Genomic DNA, 20,480 nt, shown 5'->3' with positions numbered 1-20,480 from the left:
TAACCTTGTCCCTCTTGCCTGTGTGAATTCTCAGTCTGTGTTCCTCCAATACACCCAAAGTGTTGGCATCAAGCAAAATTACTGGCACTTTAATGATGTAGTCCTAGCCACACAGACCTCCTTCAGCTGGAACTACTTCAAATCAAGCTCTCAATCCTTCCTTTCTAGGCTTTTCAAAGCCTGTCTTACTTTCAGATTTTTTTCTGCTTCCTAACACATTCCATTTTGCAGTCAGTGCTGAACATTGTTTCCTTCCTAGTTTTTTCTGCCTATGTAAAAATAATAATAATTTTTTAAAATTGCCTTTAGTCTATACAGGCCATTATACTTAGATTTCTTCTATTATTTCTATATACCATATAATCTGTCTCCTTCTTCAGACTTAATCCATCCTTCTTCAAACTAACTTGCTACTGCAAACACTCCAATTATTCGAACAAAAGCCATAAATTTAAGCAATGTATTTCTCCCATTTTTTGTAACATGGTCTACAATAGAAGTCACACATCAGAAGTGACCATTAAAAATGAGAATCTGATGGATAAATCAGAATTATTTTTTTTAATTCCTCTTTCTACTGATGCTCCCAATTCCAGCATTTGCTTCAGGAACTGCTTGTTGGAGCCTACTACTCATGGTATTTAAAATTATACAGATTAAGCTGAAGTTTAGAAAAAAGTTAAGCTGATAATTTGATCTCTAATCACCTAATATAAAAATCCCAGTGTTTTGTAATGACATCATACATAATCATAAGGCAAAATGGAATGCCATATATCTGTTTTGCACCATTTCCCTTTGTCTTATTAATCAGAACATATTTCTGTATCTCTCTTTTTCTACTCTGTATAGATAATTCAATACATGTAGCCCCTTTTGCAATTCATGATTTCTCTCAACTTCAGGTTTTCACTATTCTGTCAGCTCATCAATAAATTCAGCTTAAAATTGGGTTTCCTTATTTGTTATACTATTTTAGATGTGTGATTGGGTCATAATTAATTCCGAGAACTCACAAGAAATTTCAGTTATGGTACAATTATACTTTGACTATATATGCTGAAGACAAACTTTTTTTTTTTACATTCTCCTCCTTTTGTTCAAAATTTTTAAGGATCGAAATGTTTCGCATGAGCAAAATTTACTTCATACGTATGTACAGAACTTACTACATCACTGGCTATCAGTATTGCTTTACTTCAACCTCTCATAATAATGACTTCTGCAGCCAGATCATATAGGCATATTATTTGTCCTAAACATTTCTGGGAAGTAAAACGCCCTGATTTCAGTCCAGCCTAGACAGTTTTTAGGATATCTGGGTTGGCATTTCAGACATTTTCTTATAGCTCCCTTCAGAACCCTGTTTGTGCCCAAACCTCTCACAGCATCTCTAGACACTCGCATCCTTTCTAGTAGATGGGGGCTGACTGTGAGCATGCAAAAATATCCAATATGAGGTTTCTAAACTAATCTGCTCTTCCAGTCTGAAAAATAAGTTTATTTTTCATAAGTCGGTTTCTGTTGAATGTACACCCACCTCGCCCCCCAACCACGAATAGGAATATTCCTCCCAGCATAAACTCTTCGGTGTACAAACTGTGCCTGCATCTATATTTGAAATTACCTAGCACATTGCAGCATTCCCCAAAACAAAATAATAATATGCAGACTGCAGAATGTGCTTCTCCAGCATAAAGCATCTGGTTTCACAGTTCATTAGAAGTTTCTTTTTCTCTTATGGCTTTGTGGATAACTTTATACATATTGTTTAGAGCCAACAGTAAATTGGCATTTCCAAAGTCACAGTTTGAGCACTTTTCAAAAGCTGAGGCAGACACACGTCATGTTGGCTTTATCAACTTATGCCCTACTCTCCTTATTCTCCTGATAGAGTTTCCTACATACAAGAAACTTATGTTTCCAGTAAACTTGTGTGGTTGCTTTTCAGTCTACCTTTTTAACCATTTCTTTTATATCCTCTCTTACAGGCTGCTCAGCTTTCTCTGCTGGGCAACGCTATTTATGCAGATGACGGAGCTATGCATTCCTGGAGTTTCATGAGCTCAGGCCTGCCTTCTTTATTTTGGGATAAATAATGTAGGGAATCCCTAAACTTAGGGATAGATCTGATCTGTCCGTTAGCTCTTAGGTAGACTATATTTCCTCCAGTCTTGATGCTTTTAGCAGAAGATCTCTCTTGCTGTTAATCAAGTATTACGAATGCCTGTTAACAGCTCTCTCTCTGGCACACGGCAAACACAACCACTGCCTTGCAAAATGCAGACCACAGGACTCAACACTTTTTCGGTAGCGATTGCACAAGTGCTGTGCTACCTCCCAGTTACCCACTCACTCGTGTAACGTGGCATTAATTAATTGGGGTGGGGGTTAATTCCAGGCTGGGAGTTCACATTCACTGTAAGCCTCATACTCTCCACACTGCTTCCCACCCCACAATCTCATATTTGACTCTGGTAGAGCTAGAATTGATCTGAATTCTTAAACCAAATTCAAAACAGCCTTTAGAGATGTGCAAGTTTTAAACAAGGCTTTAACACAAAACAGCTTGAAGAATAAAAACCCACACGGCAGGCTGCCAGGGCACCCGGGCTGTTCAGCCAGATGAGGAGATGCTGAGGACCTGGACCAGCTTGGCAACAGCACAAAGTGCCCGAAAATCCCCAATCCGAAGCTCCAGAGCCTCTCGCGACCCTGCAAAACTGAGATGGATAAATTCTTGCTCCATAAGAAAACTTCAGAGCCTGATTTTGTCTTGGTTTTGCAGCACTACCACTTTCTTCACTGGTTTCTTAGTGTTTCCTGGTAGAACACAAAGTCGGCTTTGAAGCTCTATCTGATAACAAGGCTCTTTCTTCCAAAATAATTTAGATTATTATATAAATGACTATTCCCTGTCTTTATTTATCACTCCCCTAATTTTTTTGTGATCTGCAAGCTTTAAGAGGAAAGGGTTTTTTCCAGATCATGACTCATATCGTGGAGACACATTAGGCCATGACTAGATCCCTATGAGACGTTGCTGAAAACATCCCAATTACTTTTTGCAATTAGTTTACCAGTTTTAAATCTGTTTAATATGGGCTACACTAATTTTTTATGTCCTAATTTCTTGTATTGAAATGTCATGCAGTACTAAGTCAAGTATAGGAGTTTAAGTATATTATGACAGCTCAGTAAGCTTTATCAGTCCCTTTAGCTCAGATCTTTGCTCCCAAAGTCTGAAATCTTGGGGCTAGCTGGCTGTCAAACTTTTGCTTATATCTGTAATTTTTACCATGACCAAGTGCCAAGACTCATCCTGATTTGAAAGCAGTTCAACCCGTGTCTTATATACAAATCAAATGAGGGATGATTAAATAAAATAAATTATGATTTATTAAAATTCAAGCGTGGGGTGGGCTGTTGGTTTGGTTTTTTCATTGTTTTTGGTTTGTTTGTTTCTAAATACACTATCCTGGCAGAAACTATTCCCTCCTGGGAAAAGACCGTTCCTTCAAGAAGATAATTTAAGCTCTTTTCTTTCAACAAAACCACTTCCAATTTCAAAGGAGTCCACCTTTGAAAACAGGCATCATCAAGGCAATAACTGTTTCTAACTTAGTCAAGGAGTAGGAAGGTCTCTTCTAGGAGGATTTGTAACTGCAATTAGACATCTAAAGATAAGATTTCTCTCTCCTAGAACTCTCTAAAGGTTTTAGGTGCTTAATTTCTTTCACAAATCTCTAAGTAGCAAGAAAAGCCTTTTTGTTGTGATTTTTCTATGGTTCGTGGTTTGTCTATCACCAGATTGTAGCAGCTCACAATCAAGGTCAGAGTAGGGATGTGCTGGGAACCTCTGACCAGGCAGCTTTTCATAACCACATCTTCTTACTTTTTTCTTCCTTGTATTATTAATTACATATTAAACCTGTCCTCACTTATCTGAGTACCAAGGATCTCATGATGCTTTAACACCACCAGAGATGCTGTAGCCTGAAAGTCTGACCATCTGACAGCACGTGACGGCGAGCATCCCCTACAGGAAGGAACGGCTCTATGGCAGGGTCAACAAATTTATATGGGAGCGAGCAGTTAAAATTTAGATTTTTCTATGTATTTAAATGGCTTTGTTTCAATTAATGACTTCTAGCTTCCAGTGTTTGAAAGCTGCACATTAGTTTTGGTGGTGGTGTGTTTCTGGAGCTGCAGAAGCACAGGAACACTCAGATTCATTAATTCCATTTATGCATATTTTTATATATATTTAAAATATATATGTGTGCGTGTCTGTGTAAATAGAACAGCTTTCTATACCAGTTTCCACCGTGTTCTATTTTTTCCCAATTTTTCTATGAGTATAGTTTGCTCAACTAAGAAAAAAAAAATCATATTATTTAAGTAAGAAAGGTAGATATTTTCACCGACAGGCTGTACGTCTGGGCATACTGCACTAACACATGTTTCCAACGGGCAGTATGTGTCTCCATTCACTCCAGGTTCAGTATTTCCATATTTCTGTCCATCCTGTACAATATTTGTGCATGGTTTGTGGTACAGAGTCAGTTCTAGTGCCTCTACATGCTCAGCCAAGGATATATCATTATACTTGTAGCAATTAGATTTGACTTTAAATCAGCAAAACGGAGATTTCTCCCAATCCCATTTACAAAATTCTTGGAGAAAATAGGTATGATGTCCGATCTCAGCCTCCCTTACGCTCCATTATTATACAAAATGGGCACCAGAAGCTACGCATAACTATAAAATGATTATGATTTATCTGGGTATTTTGTTCCTTTAATATATTATGCCAATTGTCCTAATTTAATGAAGTAATTCTGTTAATTTAACTTTGGGGTTAATCTTGCTTTAAGAACACTTTTTGCTGAACAGTTAAGACTGCACTCAGTTGATGCATTTTCTTTCTTTTTTAGACCTGAATGTAACCTTTAAAAAAAAACCACAACAAAAGTTTCTAGTATATCATGTGATCAATAGATACAAGTACCTTCATTTTTTAAATTAGTCTAAGGCTATTTTCCTTTTACTGTTGTATAAACAGGGAATTGAAGGGTAAAATAGTTAAAACTTAATGCTATAGTGCTAATGTGGCTTTTAAATCACGTCAGCAGCAATCACTGCATTATAATTAACAATTTATTGAACCAGCAATAAAATGAACATCACATTACTTCTTAAAGCAGCAGAATAAAATGGCTAATAAATAGCATAAGCCAGACAAATTGCAGAGTAATAGAAATTTTCTTAAGATTTATAGTGTGCAGAAAGATGGATGTGCTATTAGTAGGAGCTCCAATACTTGACAAAATTCTTTTGCAAAGACATAGTTACCATGCATGTCAGAGTTCACAAGTCTAAGTGGTTTATCCAAATTTCAACTCACTGCTATTACAGTGGAAAATACTCATTACAAGGTTTTGTAACTGCAAGCAATGTGTACATTTGCCAACATTCAAACTGCTACTGCCAAAAAGATACTAAAATATTTTATAAACTGTCAAATAACAAGTCTGCTAGCTTAATCTGAGTCTATTTTATACTTCACAGGCGGTAAAAACTCCTGGGCCTGATCCTGAGGTCTTCACTCAGGCAAAACTTTCCTTGGCTTCAACATTTAAAAGTTACCAGGAGTTTCTGCCTATGAGAACGGCTGGATTGGGCCCGACATTACGAAGAAAATTCATTAGGGAAGAAACACAGATTCAGTGAAGCTGGAAGCTCAACTAAATACCTCATCTCTATCAGGGCTGAGGTTACTGACAACGAAACCGTGTTGCGTTTTAAATGTTCCTGCTGTTAAGTTGTGTTGTGATTCGTCATGTCAAAGTGTCTCTCTTATGTTCTTATTTCAACATAACAGATGCAGTTTTACATGACATGTCACAACATGGAGCATCAACTGGAAAGAGTCTGAAAGAGCTCTTTTTTTTTTTCCCTTTGAAAAAAAAATAACAAAAACTCACTCTTCTTTTCACTAAAATGTGTGGCAAGGGAACTTGTTATGGAAATTTTGTGAGCAGACAGTACATTTAGTCACTGTAAGGAAAGGATTTTCAATCTTCAGTTTCAAATTGAAATATACCCATCAACTAGCTCATGTTCGAATTTTAAATTTATTTTACATACAAATTTTAATGTGAAATCTGGAGTTAATCTCTGCAGTAATTAGCTACTAAGACAATAGTCATTGATAAGAACATGCATGTCTTTAACAATGCATTTCTCTCTGAACCTTGAAGATAAATTACGATTAACTTACTGGTTAAAGGTGTTGTTGATTACGTGATGAGATTACTATTCTACTATTTTCCAAAAAAGCAGTTCTCCTAATGACTGTGCATTTCCAATAGAGTGTTGTGCTGAGGAGCATCCTCGACCTGTTCTGTTGCAGACCGTGGGGTGAAGTTGAACGCACACCATGAACACACACTCACATGCACAGGAGGAAATTACTGGCTATGATCACTCTACAGTCATGGTGCCCATATGGATTGGATACACTAAAACAATAATAAAAAAAGCTGGACCAACACAGCTGTCTGATTAAAGGGGTAAGCACTGGTCTAGCTGCACTGAAGTCATTATTTACACTAACTGAGACTCTCCAGAGACCAAGCAGGATTTTACTAAGCCTCCATTCAACAGAGCCGTGAATAGAAGGAGGTATTTTTGCCTTTATTAATTAACTCCTCTAACAGGCACCCCCAAAGAAACAACAGCAATTGCCTCCTTGAGACTTGTAAATTTTTCTGTGCCCCTCATCCCCACTGAGCATGTTCAACAGCCTCATTTCTAGTTCATCCCACACCCAGATCTTTGGAGCACCAGGTTTGGAGGTGCTTGAAGCACATCACTCGAACAGCAGCAACCACGTCTCTCACCTGAGGATCCAGAGAAACCCAAATGAATCTGAAAATGCCAAAGATGTAGATGCAGCCTCAGGTACCAACAGGACTAATGCTCATTAAACTGATACCAAACATGCTGGGGTTTAGTTCATTTGACAAAAAGCCACAGCACATAATTCAGTATGTCACTGTAATATTTGTAATTTCTGAAGTGTAGTGGGGTACGGTTCTTCATTAAAAAAAGAGAAGAATGTATTGCCAGCCCCAACTGAAAGTTCACATATTGCAGAGTGCTTCATTCACCCTGAAAATCAGACAAGGTACAGAGAGGCATAACCCCCTCTGGCAGTAGACAGGAATAAACGAAAGCCATAGGGATGGTTTTTTTCCCTAACATTAGTTCAGCTGTAATTCATTGCTGGCAGTAGCTCTTTTCATTTGCACAAAGATACAAATTCTTCTATATCAGCTAAAAGAGCTACCAAAGCATTCAAGAATCTATTGAACACTAAAAAAATGCTTGATTAAGAAAGTATTTAAGTCGTATGCCCTTCCCTTGTTTATATTTAAAGAATTTGCGATCAAGGTACATCTCATGAAACAATGAAACTGGGAATAATACCAGTATAATGAATTAAAAATATTTCAAAGGAAGGTCTGTTCTCCTAATATTTTGAGGGTAATTGTTATTAAGAACTACTGAGAAACTTGCACAAGTCTTTTATGTCATGTCCATTCCACCCTGTCTAGTAGATTAGGTGTGTTATTGAATAAGACTCTAAACTTTGGATGATTGTCCAGCTTGAATTTAAGAAACTGTGGCTGTGTACCAAAAAAATAAATACTAACATTTAGTGTGAAAGGAAGGGAGGAGTGATACAAGGAATCTCAAAAAGAGTTAAAAATAAAAATTACGTCATAAAAAAATTAAAAATTCCATAATTTCATCATATGAAATCAGTGTCTGTGTTTCATATCATGCTGAAGATATGGCTTGGTAGACCAAAGTTACTTTTTGCTGTATAGGGCTTAAAAGGAACAAATATCCAAAAAACATGTCTGGTGCAGTTTTGATAAATATAGGCACCTTCAGGTCAGTCGAGTTAGCTGGGAAGTCACACATATGAAAACAGATCGCTCTGAAATTTAGGTACTGCCTACCTTTAGCTGTACCAAACATAGCAAAAGGTCAAGGTATCTCAACATAGGAAATGTAGATCTGCATGGAAATTAATTAATTCCTTACAGCAGCTGAACCACACCAAGTTCTGCACTATACTCAGCTTGGTTTGGGTTTTAGTGAACTACTCACAACAGCTCAGCCTTCCCTGAGCTTAAAAAAATTTTAGAGCTTTTAGATCTGGAGGGGTGTCATTTGTATATGTGTATACCCACAGACACACACCCTTATTTTTTGGAGACACATATAGATGAAAAAAAATGGTAGTGCATGAGTTGTAAATACTAACTGACACAGATAACTGCAGTCTTATCTCTGATCTATGTACATTCTCATCACTGTTACAGCTCTTTGGCTATGCTGCCCATACCCAACTAAATCCATAGGTAGTGCCTGGTCTTAAAGTTGGGGAGAAAACAAAAAAAGAAAAAAAGAAAAAAAGAAAAGATATGCTTAATTAAAAAAAAAAATTGCTATATATATTTTTTCCATAAATATGTGCAGATACCCACAGTATTATACATTACATCTAAAGAACATTGTCAGGTTCTCATTTTAACAGGCCTAAGTGGCAGGTGAGAAGGGGACAACAGTGACCCACTGTGTAAAGAACACGATGCCTCCGTTCACCTCTGAAGTTGTGTCTGGGTTTGTGATGTGCTCCTGACCTTGTATGGCAAGGAGCAAAGCAAAGGACACTGGGGAAATTGTTTTTTCTGATTACTTCTGCACCTACGAAGGGGAACTAAGAACTCTGGGTCCATGAAAGTGACCCAAAAGAGAGGAGGAGACAAAATCAGACAACCACCTGATCGCAGTGACTAGGTCTGTTATATTAGCTAGGTAGGCAGAAGACTTCTACACGAACTATGGATGCACCCGGACCATTTTATCACAGTCTATGCATGTAGATCATAATGCATGGAGACTGTTCAAATTAAACCGTTATTTTAATCAAAGTCTGTTTGGAATCAGTGTATTCATCTGAGCTTATATGCTGTGTTTCTTTGAAAGGAGTGTGGATCCCTGCATACAGCTGAGCTCTCTGTATCGGCGTGCCGTGGGGTAGAGCCCAGAAGTTACAGGGAGTTCCCCAGTGAGGTTTGCTTTTGTGGTTTTGTTTGTTGTTGTTTGCTTTCCCCTCAAAAAAACCCCATGCACATAGAGGCGGTAGACAGGAATCAAGGGTGAGAAAGCTCAGTATCCATGAATTAGATCCTCCTTCTTCATTCTGAGCCTTTAAAATACATTCAAGTCACATTTCCAGATGTTGGTTGGAAGCTGGCTCTTTTACATTAGTCATAATGAATATATATGTTCATTGGAGGTCTGAAATTAAGAACCATCAAACATCAGAAGACTTGCAGTATAATCAGGAGAGGCCAACAATGTTTTCCCAAACTTATTTCCTAAACAGAAGAAGCAGCCTCCTTTGGCTTAAGGAAAAGACAATAAATAAAAGCTCCAGTGGTGCATCAAGACGTCAGTGCAATCCTCCTGCATCTGTGCAGAGAGTGGAAAATATATATAACTATCTAGAATTTCATAGCAAAATATATAGATAACTGCATCTGACTTCCTTTCAGGCTCTCCATCACTACATGGACAATTTCTTTAACATATTTTTGCCAGTAAACTAGAAGGCAACATGAATTAAAGTATGCCCAGGAATACCCCAAGCCTGTTTAATCAATGAGAGACCTTCCATCTTCAGAAGATGGCATTAGAAATACTTAGGTACTTGTATAAATAATATGTGAATATGGATCACCTTCATATAACTAACTAAATAAATAAATAAGGATCACCCTTTTTTCTTGGGTTTTTTGTTTTGTTTTTTTATTCCTAAAATGTATTCTATATGGAACAAACCGCAGCCTAACAAGTTGGCAGATATTGGAGGCAGGAAAAGGGATAGTAAAGCACTCTATTTTATATCATAGCTAGGAATCCAAGCGAAAAGAAGCAGAACGAGAGCTTTACATGGGCTTATACTAGAGAGTTTTGTTATCCTGTGTTATGTTCTATAAAACGCTAACAAACTGTACAAACTAATAGCAACACTTCTAGTGTCACAAGTGGCTTATAACAACATTAAAGTTTTTACAGCCATGGCCCTTAGCGGCTGACATGCATGCACAGAGCTGTCTCTCTGGCCATCACAGTATTTATTTTTCGAGCCATTCTAGATGGTCATGGGCTGGCTGCGTAGTGAAACCAAAGGAAATATCTTTTGCGTCTGGCTTTTCCAGAGCTCGTTGTTGCCACAACTGCATGGATGGGCATCACAAACCTCAGAGAACCAGCACGCTTTCCAAAGACCCCAAATTCCCTTGTGATCAATGGGACTTTGTTGGTTAGCTCTAGAAAACACAGCTGATGCAAAAGAATTTCCACAAGAGCAGAACACCTTGTAATTTCGCTTAAAGAGCATTTCTGCTACCACATTAGCATATCCAGAAAGATCTCAGTACAGACTCTCAAGCTAAATGACTATACAGAGCATCATTTCTCCAAAGCACAGAATGACAAATACCAAAGATATCATGACATTGTCTTATGAAGTATGGAAATCATAAAGACGTACTAAAGGAGTACACAGGGGAGATGAAGGTATCAACTTCTACTGAAGGTTTTCTAATACCCACTGTGGCAGCACCACCAGTATAATACTAAAAAACAAACCAACAAACTTGTTGAAGATTTCTTATTTTGGTTTCTAAAGAGTTACAATTTCTTATCCAGTAAAGTCAAAGGCTCTACCAAAGGCGCAATTTCTAGTGAAACAAAGTCAGAGACTAGCATCTCCAAATTCAGCATGGAAGTGCTTAATTAGCTATAACTTAACTTTCTTTGAAACAGCACACTGTGCCGTGACAAGTACCTACTAAAGGGGCATACAGAGGACATTTTATGACAAAAAGAAGCTATTGGGTAAATGCCTTATAAAGTCTAAGTCTCCTGTTGATCTTACTCCAGATGAAAATAAATAACTGGGGGGGAGGGGGGGAGGGAGGGGAACCAGCAAAAATGTTTATTAATAAAGAAGTTTGAGATAAGAAAGCAAATTTTTTATAAGATATGAGTTCACCTAGGCTTTGAAAGAGGGATGGGATTTTTTTTTTTTTTTTTTTTAAGATGATCAGGTGATAGATTTAATGAAACTTCTTACTAATATAATCTTATTAAATCTGCTGAAATCATTTTAAAAACTTATCCAGGACTCTCACATTTTTGCAGTTTAGACAAGTCAGCTATTTCTGATGTTAACAAATTTTCCTTATGCTGCCATCTTGTGCCCTAGAATCTCAGCTTACTCTAAAAGAAAAAAAAAAAAAAGAAAAGAAAAACTCCACCTTATGTATCTCTGGCCCTCACAGCTCTAAAAATACCCTTCAAAAGATAAGCAGGGCCTACAGGGTAGAAAAAAAGTTTGCCAGTGCTTACAGATAGCTTGAAATAACAGTTCAGATACTTGTGAATCAAATCAATGTTACAGGAAGGGGGAGGTGAATCTAAAATAGCATCACACTTTTGTTGTCATCTTGCAATATTGTCACTTTTGAATGCTTTTATTGCTAATAAAATTCAGTCTGACAGACCACAGAAAAGAGCAGTGCACCATGAGGAGTCAGCAGGAGAGGTGTCCCCATCCAATGCCCCATCTCAAGTCAATAGAGTTCAGTTCACAAGTGAAGTTCAGCAAAGCTCTGCTGCTATTTAACTGCTTTTCTTTCCATTTCAGTGTTTATCCATAGCCAAGTAGATTCAAAAGTTGTTTCAGTTATGTTTTTCCCTTGACACTTACCTTGGCTTTCCAACTCCTAACCTATTGATTATACCAACATTCCTATTGTATCATAAAAGCTTCACCCACCATCATATTTTAATAAGTCATATCAGCTATTTCACTACTGCTTTATCTATTTTTCCAAAAGGAAGCTATTCAACTTAAACTACTGAAAACAAAATTGCATCACTGAATTCACCTAATGCATTTAAATAGTGGTTATAGTAATATTTAATAGATAGAGCTATTCAGTTACTTTGAATACATTTCATATTTCATGGATAATAATTTGTCTGACTAAGGCCCCCAAGGCTTTGCACAAGGACTAGTGCTCCGTTATATTGGGTGCCATAGAAATACAACATAAAATACACTCCCTATTTCAAAATACAAGAGGGTTATGCAGAGCTGGATGTGAGCCAGTAAACTATACTGAGCCATCACTCCTACACATGTGACTGACCTAACCTTTATTAAATTTCCCTAGCCATTTCAGAAAGGTAGGAAAAGGACTGTTTTAAGGAAGGATTTGAAGGAAAGTACCGAGGTAATTTTCACAAAGTTAAGGGATGCTCCTCCCAAGCATGATACGACAGACACAGTGCTAGTTAATTTATTATGTAGAGAAACAACATCAGGCTTTGTGTTCCCATGCTTTAGATCAATAAAAACCAAGCTGTCCTGTTTTGAGGACAGTAATAAAAATGTGATCAGAGTGCTAGAACACAGCATTAGGGATCAGTCTGACTAGTTGTAGTAGTGCAAGTAAAAGGAAAGATGGCTCCACAGCTTTATTGCCTCTTCCTCCTCCTACCTGTCTCCTATGATATTACCTTTTTCTTTCCCTGTCCTGGCAGAAATGATATAAAATCTACATCTCTTATGAAAGAAACCCTTTTTTTTTTTTTTTTTAAGCTAAACTACAGGAATTTAATCTTGCCCTCTACATTCCATCAGTGTGCCAAGAACTCAAGACATCTTCCTTTTTCCTGCTTAAGTTCCCCCTTTAAAGAACAGGCACATGTATGCTCCTTGCTGTCTACCTTGCATAACTTCTTCACCCCAAAAAACTAAAAATCTCCCAATCCTCCATGCTCAGAACCTAGACGAGATGATTTTTGAAAGCCCGCAAGGATGGATAACCTCTGAGAAGAGCCTCCATGCGCCTGATGCCACCATCTGGGTGGTGACAATACGTGCAGAATTGCACGGGCTCCAGCAGCAGACCCAGAGGAGCAGTGCTAAGTCATCGGCTGCTGGTTACACCATGAGCATTTGACGGCTATGATTTTTGCTCAGCATTTCAGCCAGTTTCACACCCACCTGGCAAGCCAGCCACCCACCCAGGCTAGTTTTAATGTACTGGTTTCCCATCTCTACGTCGCCAGAAAGCTGGCCTATGGGTTTTGGAGTTGTTCATAACAGTTGTGCAGAATATGAAGCACATACTTAGCCCTTGCTATCTAAAGGGAGTACAAGCTTCCACAACCCTTCCCTGTGCTCCTGATTAATGCCAGGAAATAAAGATGATTTTTCTAGCAATGTATATACTTGCATATCATGTCTAATGTCTATTAGGAGATACTCTTTAAAAAAAATTAACTAAAGAAAAAGGTGCTACAAGATTCCCTCATTTCCAAATGAAATTTGGGAAGAAATGCACAAAGTGGACACAGAGCCACAAAGTTTTCCCAGACCCATTGATACTACAAAGAAACTGGAAAGGATAGCGTTCTTCCCTCTACTCCTATTGTAGTCTTGTGGGATAACACTATTGCCTATAATCTCTGACCTTCATAGTACAGACTTTTGGTACAGAATAAAGCTAAATCAAAGAAGTTAAGAAATAAACTCTTTTGTAGAGGGTACTGATGCCTTGAGCACTATCCTTCCTGAAAAAGATTTTACTCCACTGTAAATTCACAACTTTTGCACTTGCTTGAAAAGCCAGAAAGCTGACAGAAATAGCTTTATATTTACTAACATAAACCAGTTTATTAGGAATATAAAGAATTTGTATTGGGTTTGGGCCCCAGTTATTGTACAATAATATCAGACTGCTAAATCTAATCCATAGTTCACACCCGAGAAGCGTAAGGCAGGATGTCTTGTTCTACACATATGACACAAAAGGAAAAAAATTGCCTTGGATTGGTGATATTATTACTTATATTAATTTAAACTATTGAACAACACATCTAGTGTCAAAAGCATGAAATGTGGTGTTTACTTCTCATAGGATTTCACAGGAGGTTATGCTGGAAAAGTGACTTGCAAAGCATAGTGAGTTTTCATTTAGGCAACTTCAGATAACTACATCAAGAAAGTATTATGCACAGTGGAATTCACTACAACACACATAAATAAAAAATTTGGCAAAATTAGTCATGGCACATAAGAAGAACCCAGATTTCCCAAGTTGCAAAAAGAATGGCAAACACCCATTCAGCACTGCAGGTGCAGAATACCCTTACATTTCCAGGAAAAAAGAGAAAAGGAAAAAAAAAAAAGCAATGCTATCTTCATTTATGACCCCGATTATACCTACCTCTGTGGGTACATAAAAGAGGACATATCATTAAATCCAACCCAGACAGCATACTAATCCCAAGCCTTAATGCAAACAAAACACCATGGGTAAAGTGGCTCTCTTAAAAGCAATAGCACAAATGCCTCCCTGGCAGGACTAGGTTAGCTCAGCAGGTGAAACCAATACTGCTGTGATAGTGATGGTGGTGCCTTCTCAGTGCCTGAATAAAGGATGACAGGAAAAAAAACCTGGCATAAACAATAAAGAGATGGAGGATCAGAAAGCCACTATGTTTCAGAAATTTTTGTTAATGATATTTCACAATAAGGCCAGATGTTGTTCACCCTTATCAAAGAATCCAGGCCAGTTGCTACTTCTTGGATTCAGGATTTTTATCTATTTTAATTAACTGCATTACTTTCTGTTTACTGAGTATACTACATTGAGAGTTAGCTTTTTTTTAAAGAAAGGAAGCATCAGCTCTTGGAGATGGACAATTCCTACAATGTACTTACAGCTGGTACAAACATCAGAAGCTGAGAACCACCAACTAAACCATTCCTTTGCACTTGCTCACAGTGTTGCCACGCCCGGGACAGCTTTATGGAAGCAAAGGAAGGAGTAGATGTGTGTTCCTCAAAGGTAGAGATGGGTCATTCCCTTCCCATGGCCTTCCCCCCACCACAGGGAAATAGAGGGTTTTTTTTTCCTCTAAGATGTACAGAAAACTGGGAGTGAGAAGTCATTCAGCAATAACCCAGAGAGCACAGGGGGCTTCCAGGTGAACTGCAGAGCCCTCCTAAAACCACCTTCAAATGAAACAACTTTTCATGTAGAACCGGAAGGCTTATGTCACGCTAAACGTCACAATTTCTTCAGATGGACAGAGATGTGGAGCACAAGCAGCATGGCCATTTGGAGATAATTATGGGATCTTCTGAACCACAACCAAACCTACACACGTGGCAGGTCGTCGCATACGGGCGCGCGCACTGGGGATAGGGTCCAGCGTGACGCTCGCCTGTGAGCTACGAAGATAAACGTCCTGAGTCAGCTGCCACTAAATAAAGATGGGACTCCACTGATTTAAGTGGACTTTGGACGGGAAAATACGGTGCTTTGTGTCTAGCCATGGCTTTGGCACAGTCCAGAAAGGCTTCAGGGTCTGCACTACAGGCACCTCCTCCAGCTCCTCTTCCAGAGCTGCAGCATCCGACAAGGCCATCCATCCCGCAATGCATTTGGGAACAAAGTTATACTTCGGGAGGGTATCTGTGAGCATTTTAATTCTGTTAAGACCAAAATAATGATAAACAAGGATAATAGTCACAAAAAATTCCCCTTCCCAAAAGAGTCCTAGAAATCCTAATTTACTGACTGGTAGCTAGTTTCACTAAATAGAAATACAGTAATTTAATAATCTTAGCATAGCAGTTTTCAGTAAGGAAAATTAACTAATTCATTATCGCTTATAATTTGCTGAGGCATAGCTGCCATATTTGTAAAATCAGCAGGTTCAGAAAAAAGCAAGTTTTTAATGAATGTTCTTTTTTTTCCTTCCTAGATACATAAATGATACAATTACTTAGCTCCCTCTAGTGCCAATTTCTAAAATAAATTTCCCACTAATGACTGTATTCACCAATGTAATCATAGGAGCAAATTAAAAATTCACTTGGCAATAATTAACTAGTGAACTCTCAAAGGATTTAGTAAATTGCCATGAACTAAAGCAGAATTCAACTAGTGTCACAATTACAAAGAAAGGTCAAATGTAGGCTTTTTGCAATAACAGAAATATGACATCAATGTTCAGACATTGTGTAGTTTGAACAATCGAGGCACACATGCCAATAAAGAATAGCAGTCAGGGTGCAGTCATAGAAAATGCAGTAGCTCTATCATTCCTCTGACATTTCCAATGCTATTATTAAAGTTGCATTCATTTTTTTTCATTTGCAGTCTTCGTATCTGAGGCTCGATAATTTGGCTTTCGAAAGATACTCCAGGCTGAAATAGGACACAAACCCAAAAATATATTCCTTTTTTTTAATCTTAAATAGTAAAAAACCTCTCTTTTTTTGTTCTGGTTTTTAAAAATGGGCACAGAACAGTATCGTATACAGTTGCCCTGTTCTTAGATTCTTCCCTTAGCATCTTCTTTTGGCTGGAGAAGATGCTGAGGGAGATCAAACTTTGGAATAACCCCATATAAGTACTCTAAAATAATTAATAATAACAGACACTAGTAATAATAATAACACAGAGACATGCAGTATGTCCAGAGGAATGCTTGTGCTCATCTAGATGTTGGAGGAAAGAGGCACCATAGGGGCAGAAAGGGTCCTTAGCTTGTGTTACTGGTATGGCTCATATGAGTTACACCATAAATAAAAATAACCATAAACGCAGCCATATGAAACATTTTATTTGTAAGAATATTTGGGGTTTTCTTGTAATTGTGGTGTCACAACCTACCAGAAAACACGTGTGGATGGTACAGTAAAAGTTGTCATTTAATATATATTGAGATAAAACTGAGAACTGAGGTGGGTTGAGCTTCCATCAGCATGAGTTTGCTGTGCCCCATTGCTGAGAGTCACCAGATTAAATATCAGTCTGGATCAGGCAGTTGATTTATGGTACAGAATCATCTAAAAAGCAGCTGATTTCCAAGCAAATTCATCTCTCTCTTTTGAGTTACAAAGGATATAAATCTAACAAGCTCTTTACAAGACCTGCTGACACCATATGCAGTGGCACTGCAAAAAAAGGTTTTCCAATATAAATACAAAATTTCTTTTAGTTCCCATTTTTCTTAATCCCTCCTTGGATTTTCTTATTAAACACCCACTCCACATACCAAAGCAATGACAGTAGCCAACAGATAGAGCTGTGACAGCCCACATAAATGATCCAGAGAGCTGAGTTTCCTTGGGAAGCTCAGAAGTTCATCAGAGACACAAAAGTGGGCTCCTGGGCATCCCCACCATCCCCGCCAGCAGCCACAGGAAGGTCAGTCTCATCTCAGCAACACTGAGATCCCATCAAAATGGTCATCTTTGGGGAAAGCCATCTCATTAAGACCTTTCCCATCCAGCGCCTCCTACCACACTGTTCTGTACCTTTTTCCAAGCTGTTCCAGTTGCATTTCTCTGCTGCTTGGGGCAGAGTAGCCCATGTGAAAGTAGTTGTGACTACTTGTAAAAGGACAACTAGCTTTCTGCAAACGCCAGCCTTAGGGTGTTTAGAAACTGAACTAAACATATATATTTTTTAAAAAAACTAAGCTCTTGTTAAGGATGTGAAGGAAAAGGTAGTCCACCACCTCCCAGTGATTTGATCCAGACTTCAGTCTGGAAATTTTCTGCAGGAAAGCCAAGTTTTAATTCCAGGCTGAGGTGGCCTAACTTCAGCTTCCAAATGTTACTGTCTGCAAAGTTAAAAAACAAACAAAATCTCCAAAGAGCAGCCAGTATCTTTCCATTCCAAAGCAGCTCAGAAGGCACTCAGGTCACCTCCGAACCGCCAACAACATGAAGGCTGACCTCCTTAAACCTCACATCGTAAGGCTCATTTTCAAACAAAACTGTTCGCATTTGTAGTCATCCCGTGAACTCTTGTCAGCAAGTTCATGTTCCTCCTTGAAGTGCAGACACTGGAAATAAAAGAGCAGCCCTGAAGCCCTCTTACCAGCTCTCACTATCTCCGGGTGATAGTCCCCTTTTGTAATTCGGGGATTGCTTTAAGCTTCTCATGAGGGCTCATGTGAACCAGCTGGCCGGACAGGTCCCCAGGAGGCCTGAAGGTCCCTGTGTCACTGAACCAGGGCAATGCCCCAGCCTGCCTTCTTCGCTCTCAGACATATTTCCTTGTTGTTCTTGGCTTTACTGAAAAATGTTTGAAACATCATGTCCAAGATATCTTAAAAAATAACCATAGCGGCTCATAGAGTTCCTCACCTGGTTCCTTTAAGACTCTTGAATAGAAGTCACCTGGTAATATGGAAATATTCAGTTTAAACAGATATTGTCTCATAGACAGGAAACTTTCCCATTTCATCCATACCTGTTTTGTTTTGTTTTTTTTCCTTCTCCCATTCCTTTTAATAAAATGGGTAATAGCAACTGATTTTAATATTCCAGTTATACAACCTATCCCACAAAATGGCAGTAGTTCTATCCATACCATGCAACAGCATCTCCACCTCCTCTGTTATTGCCTCTACACTGAGAGGAGACCTAAATAGGGAGACACCTAAATTAGCTGTATGACATAAGTTATAGTCTACACTGAGTTTTTCCAGTTTGACCAGAAGCATTCCGTATTGTTTCTGTTTCCTAAAAAACAAAACAAACAAACAAAAACTTTAATAAATATTACTGCAGTTGAAGAACATATCTTTATTACCTGCAGAGCAAAAGAAGAATCTGAAACACTCATATAAAGGTAGACATTAAAAGCTACGGCAATCAGTAGTGAGATATGGTCCCTCAACACTAAAACATATTGCTTCCTTTGTGCAAAGGACTAACAAAAAACCCCCAAAATTATATAAAATAAAGTGAGGAGCACATTTATTACTTTCCTGCAAACTCACACAGACAAAACATTTTAAAAGCAATGTGATCATCTGGAAATTTTTAAGCCATATTAAGTTACAGTAGGATAGGATAGGATAGGATAGGATAGGATAGGATAGGATAGGATAGGATAGGATAGGATAGGATAGGATAGGATAGAAAAGTTAGGAAAAGGTAAAATGTATAACGCATGGCAAAACATGAAAATTCAACTCAGGATAAAATGTTAGATAAATTCCCTTTTCTTAAAAGCCCACAGAAATGCTTTTTCAACCTTCAGAGAAAAATCTCACACAAAACTCATCCCAATTGAACTATAACTTATACAAAAATTTAAATTTTCCATTTCAGGGCCAAAACTTTGGCTTCTATAGCTATTTTTATTATCAAAACTGTCTAGTTGGGATTTTTTCAGAAATGCCAAGAACCCCACCTGCAGCTGGTATTAACTAACACTCTCTCAGAAATCAAGTTATTTTCAAATGTACCCAGCTACTAGTCACAATTTTCTGCTACAATTTTTTTCTATGCAAAACTGTATTTTACTGAAGATTAAGATTGATCAGACAGTATCTCTTTCCTGTAATTTTTTTTTCATTCAAAAAAACCCTTTGAAATAAAAAATATTAAAGTTTCATTTTTGTCTATTTTTGTATGAGAGTTTTTCAATTTAGGTAAACAGTATTTTAATTACAGTTGAAGTTTTCTACTCAGAATGATTAAAATCAAACAATTTTCACTGAGATTTTTCTAACCTGTTCAGGTTTTTTGGCAAATTCTTCTGAATACAACTGCATTTGTCCAGCTTCCATCAATAAAAATGAACCCTTTAATTCCAGGCACTCCGTTTTGAAGGCTGCATGCTTTATGCAGACTTTGCATGTTCCCTTGCATATGGGTGCAAGAAATAGGGCTAAGTAGGCTAAATAGATTTTTTTAATGAGAATTACAAAGATATTTTGCCGATAGCTTTCCTTGACATAATTTTAACTCATATCATGTCCGTTACTTTTGCCTTCCTTCTCTTTTTTGAAACTTTTTATTAAACTTCTTTTATCTTTTCCTTTTCTATATTCTTCTCACTTCTTCACCTCTAGCCAACAGTGTTATTTATTACTTAAAATCTTTGGATATTTTCTTTTGACTATTATTTCAATTTTGTTGTATATTTCCATTTTCTAGTGTCTTCAAGGCTTTTATCCAGATCTTCCCATTCACTTCTCAAACTTTTTTTTTTGTTTCATATTTTTTCCTTTTATCATATATGCTGATGCTCAGGTTAAATTTAATTTGTCTCTTACCATCTTCTTGGGGAAGAAAGCGGGGATGAAGTGAGGGCAGCATTTATGTTAGGAGGGAAGGCATTAGTCATAATTCAGGCAATATCACAAGTTTCAGTTGTATGGCAGGGGTTCAAGATTTTTTTTCCAGAGTGGTTATTGCAGGCACTACAAGAATATGTGAAACAAAATCACATATAACCTCTGTGACTTCATTAAACCTCTCCACTGGCTTTTCAAGAGAC

At 37.8% G+C, this 20,480-nt stretch overlaps 1 protein-coding gene across 5 annotated transcripts in view; it reads right to left on the bottom strand.

The window, feature by feature from the left end:
* LOC140657453 (uncharacterized) overlaps window positions 1–20,480 on the bottom strand; it is a 372,414-nt gene that overhangs the window by 47,107 nt on the left and 304,827 nt on the right. Inside the window, exon 11 of one of the 5 annotated variants that reach the window (XR_012044333.1) lies at window positions 13,854–15,661. The exons of 1 other annotated variant lie outside the window; for it this stretch is intronic. Coding sequence is in view for 1 of the 4 variants with exons in the window: in XM_072874480.1 (XP_072730581.1) it covers window positions 18,660–18,712 (53 nt within the window). In the remaining 3 variants the exon portion in view is untranslated. Of the gene's footprint in view, window positions 1–13,853; window positions 18,713–20,385; window positions 20,404–20,480 lie in introns of those variants that run through there. 3 more of the 5 variants (XM_072874480.1, XR_012044336.1, XR_012044332.1) reach the window with 3 other exon arrangements.

This window comes from Ciconia boyciana, chromosome 10, assembly GCF_034638445.1.
Source record: "Ciconia boyciana chromosome 10, ASM3463844v1, whole genome shotgun sequence".
Classification (NCBI taxonomy): Eukaryota; Metazoa; Chordata; class Aves; order Ciconiiformes; family Ciconiidae; genus Ciconia; species Ciconia boyciana.
Note: the sequence above shows the minus strand (reverse complement) of the source record. Positions and strands in the feature narration are given on the sequence as shown.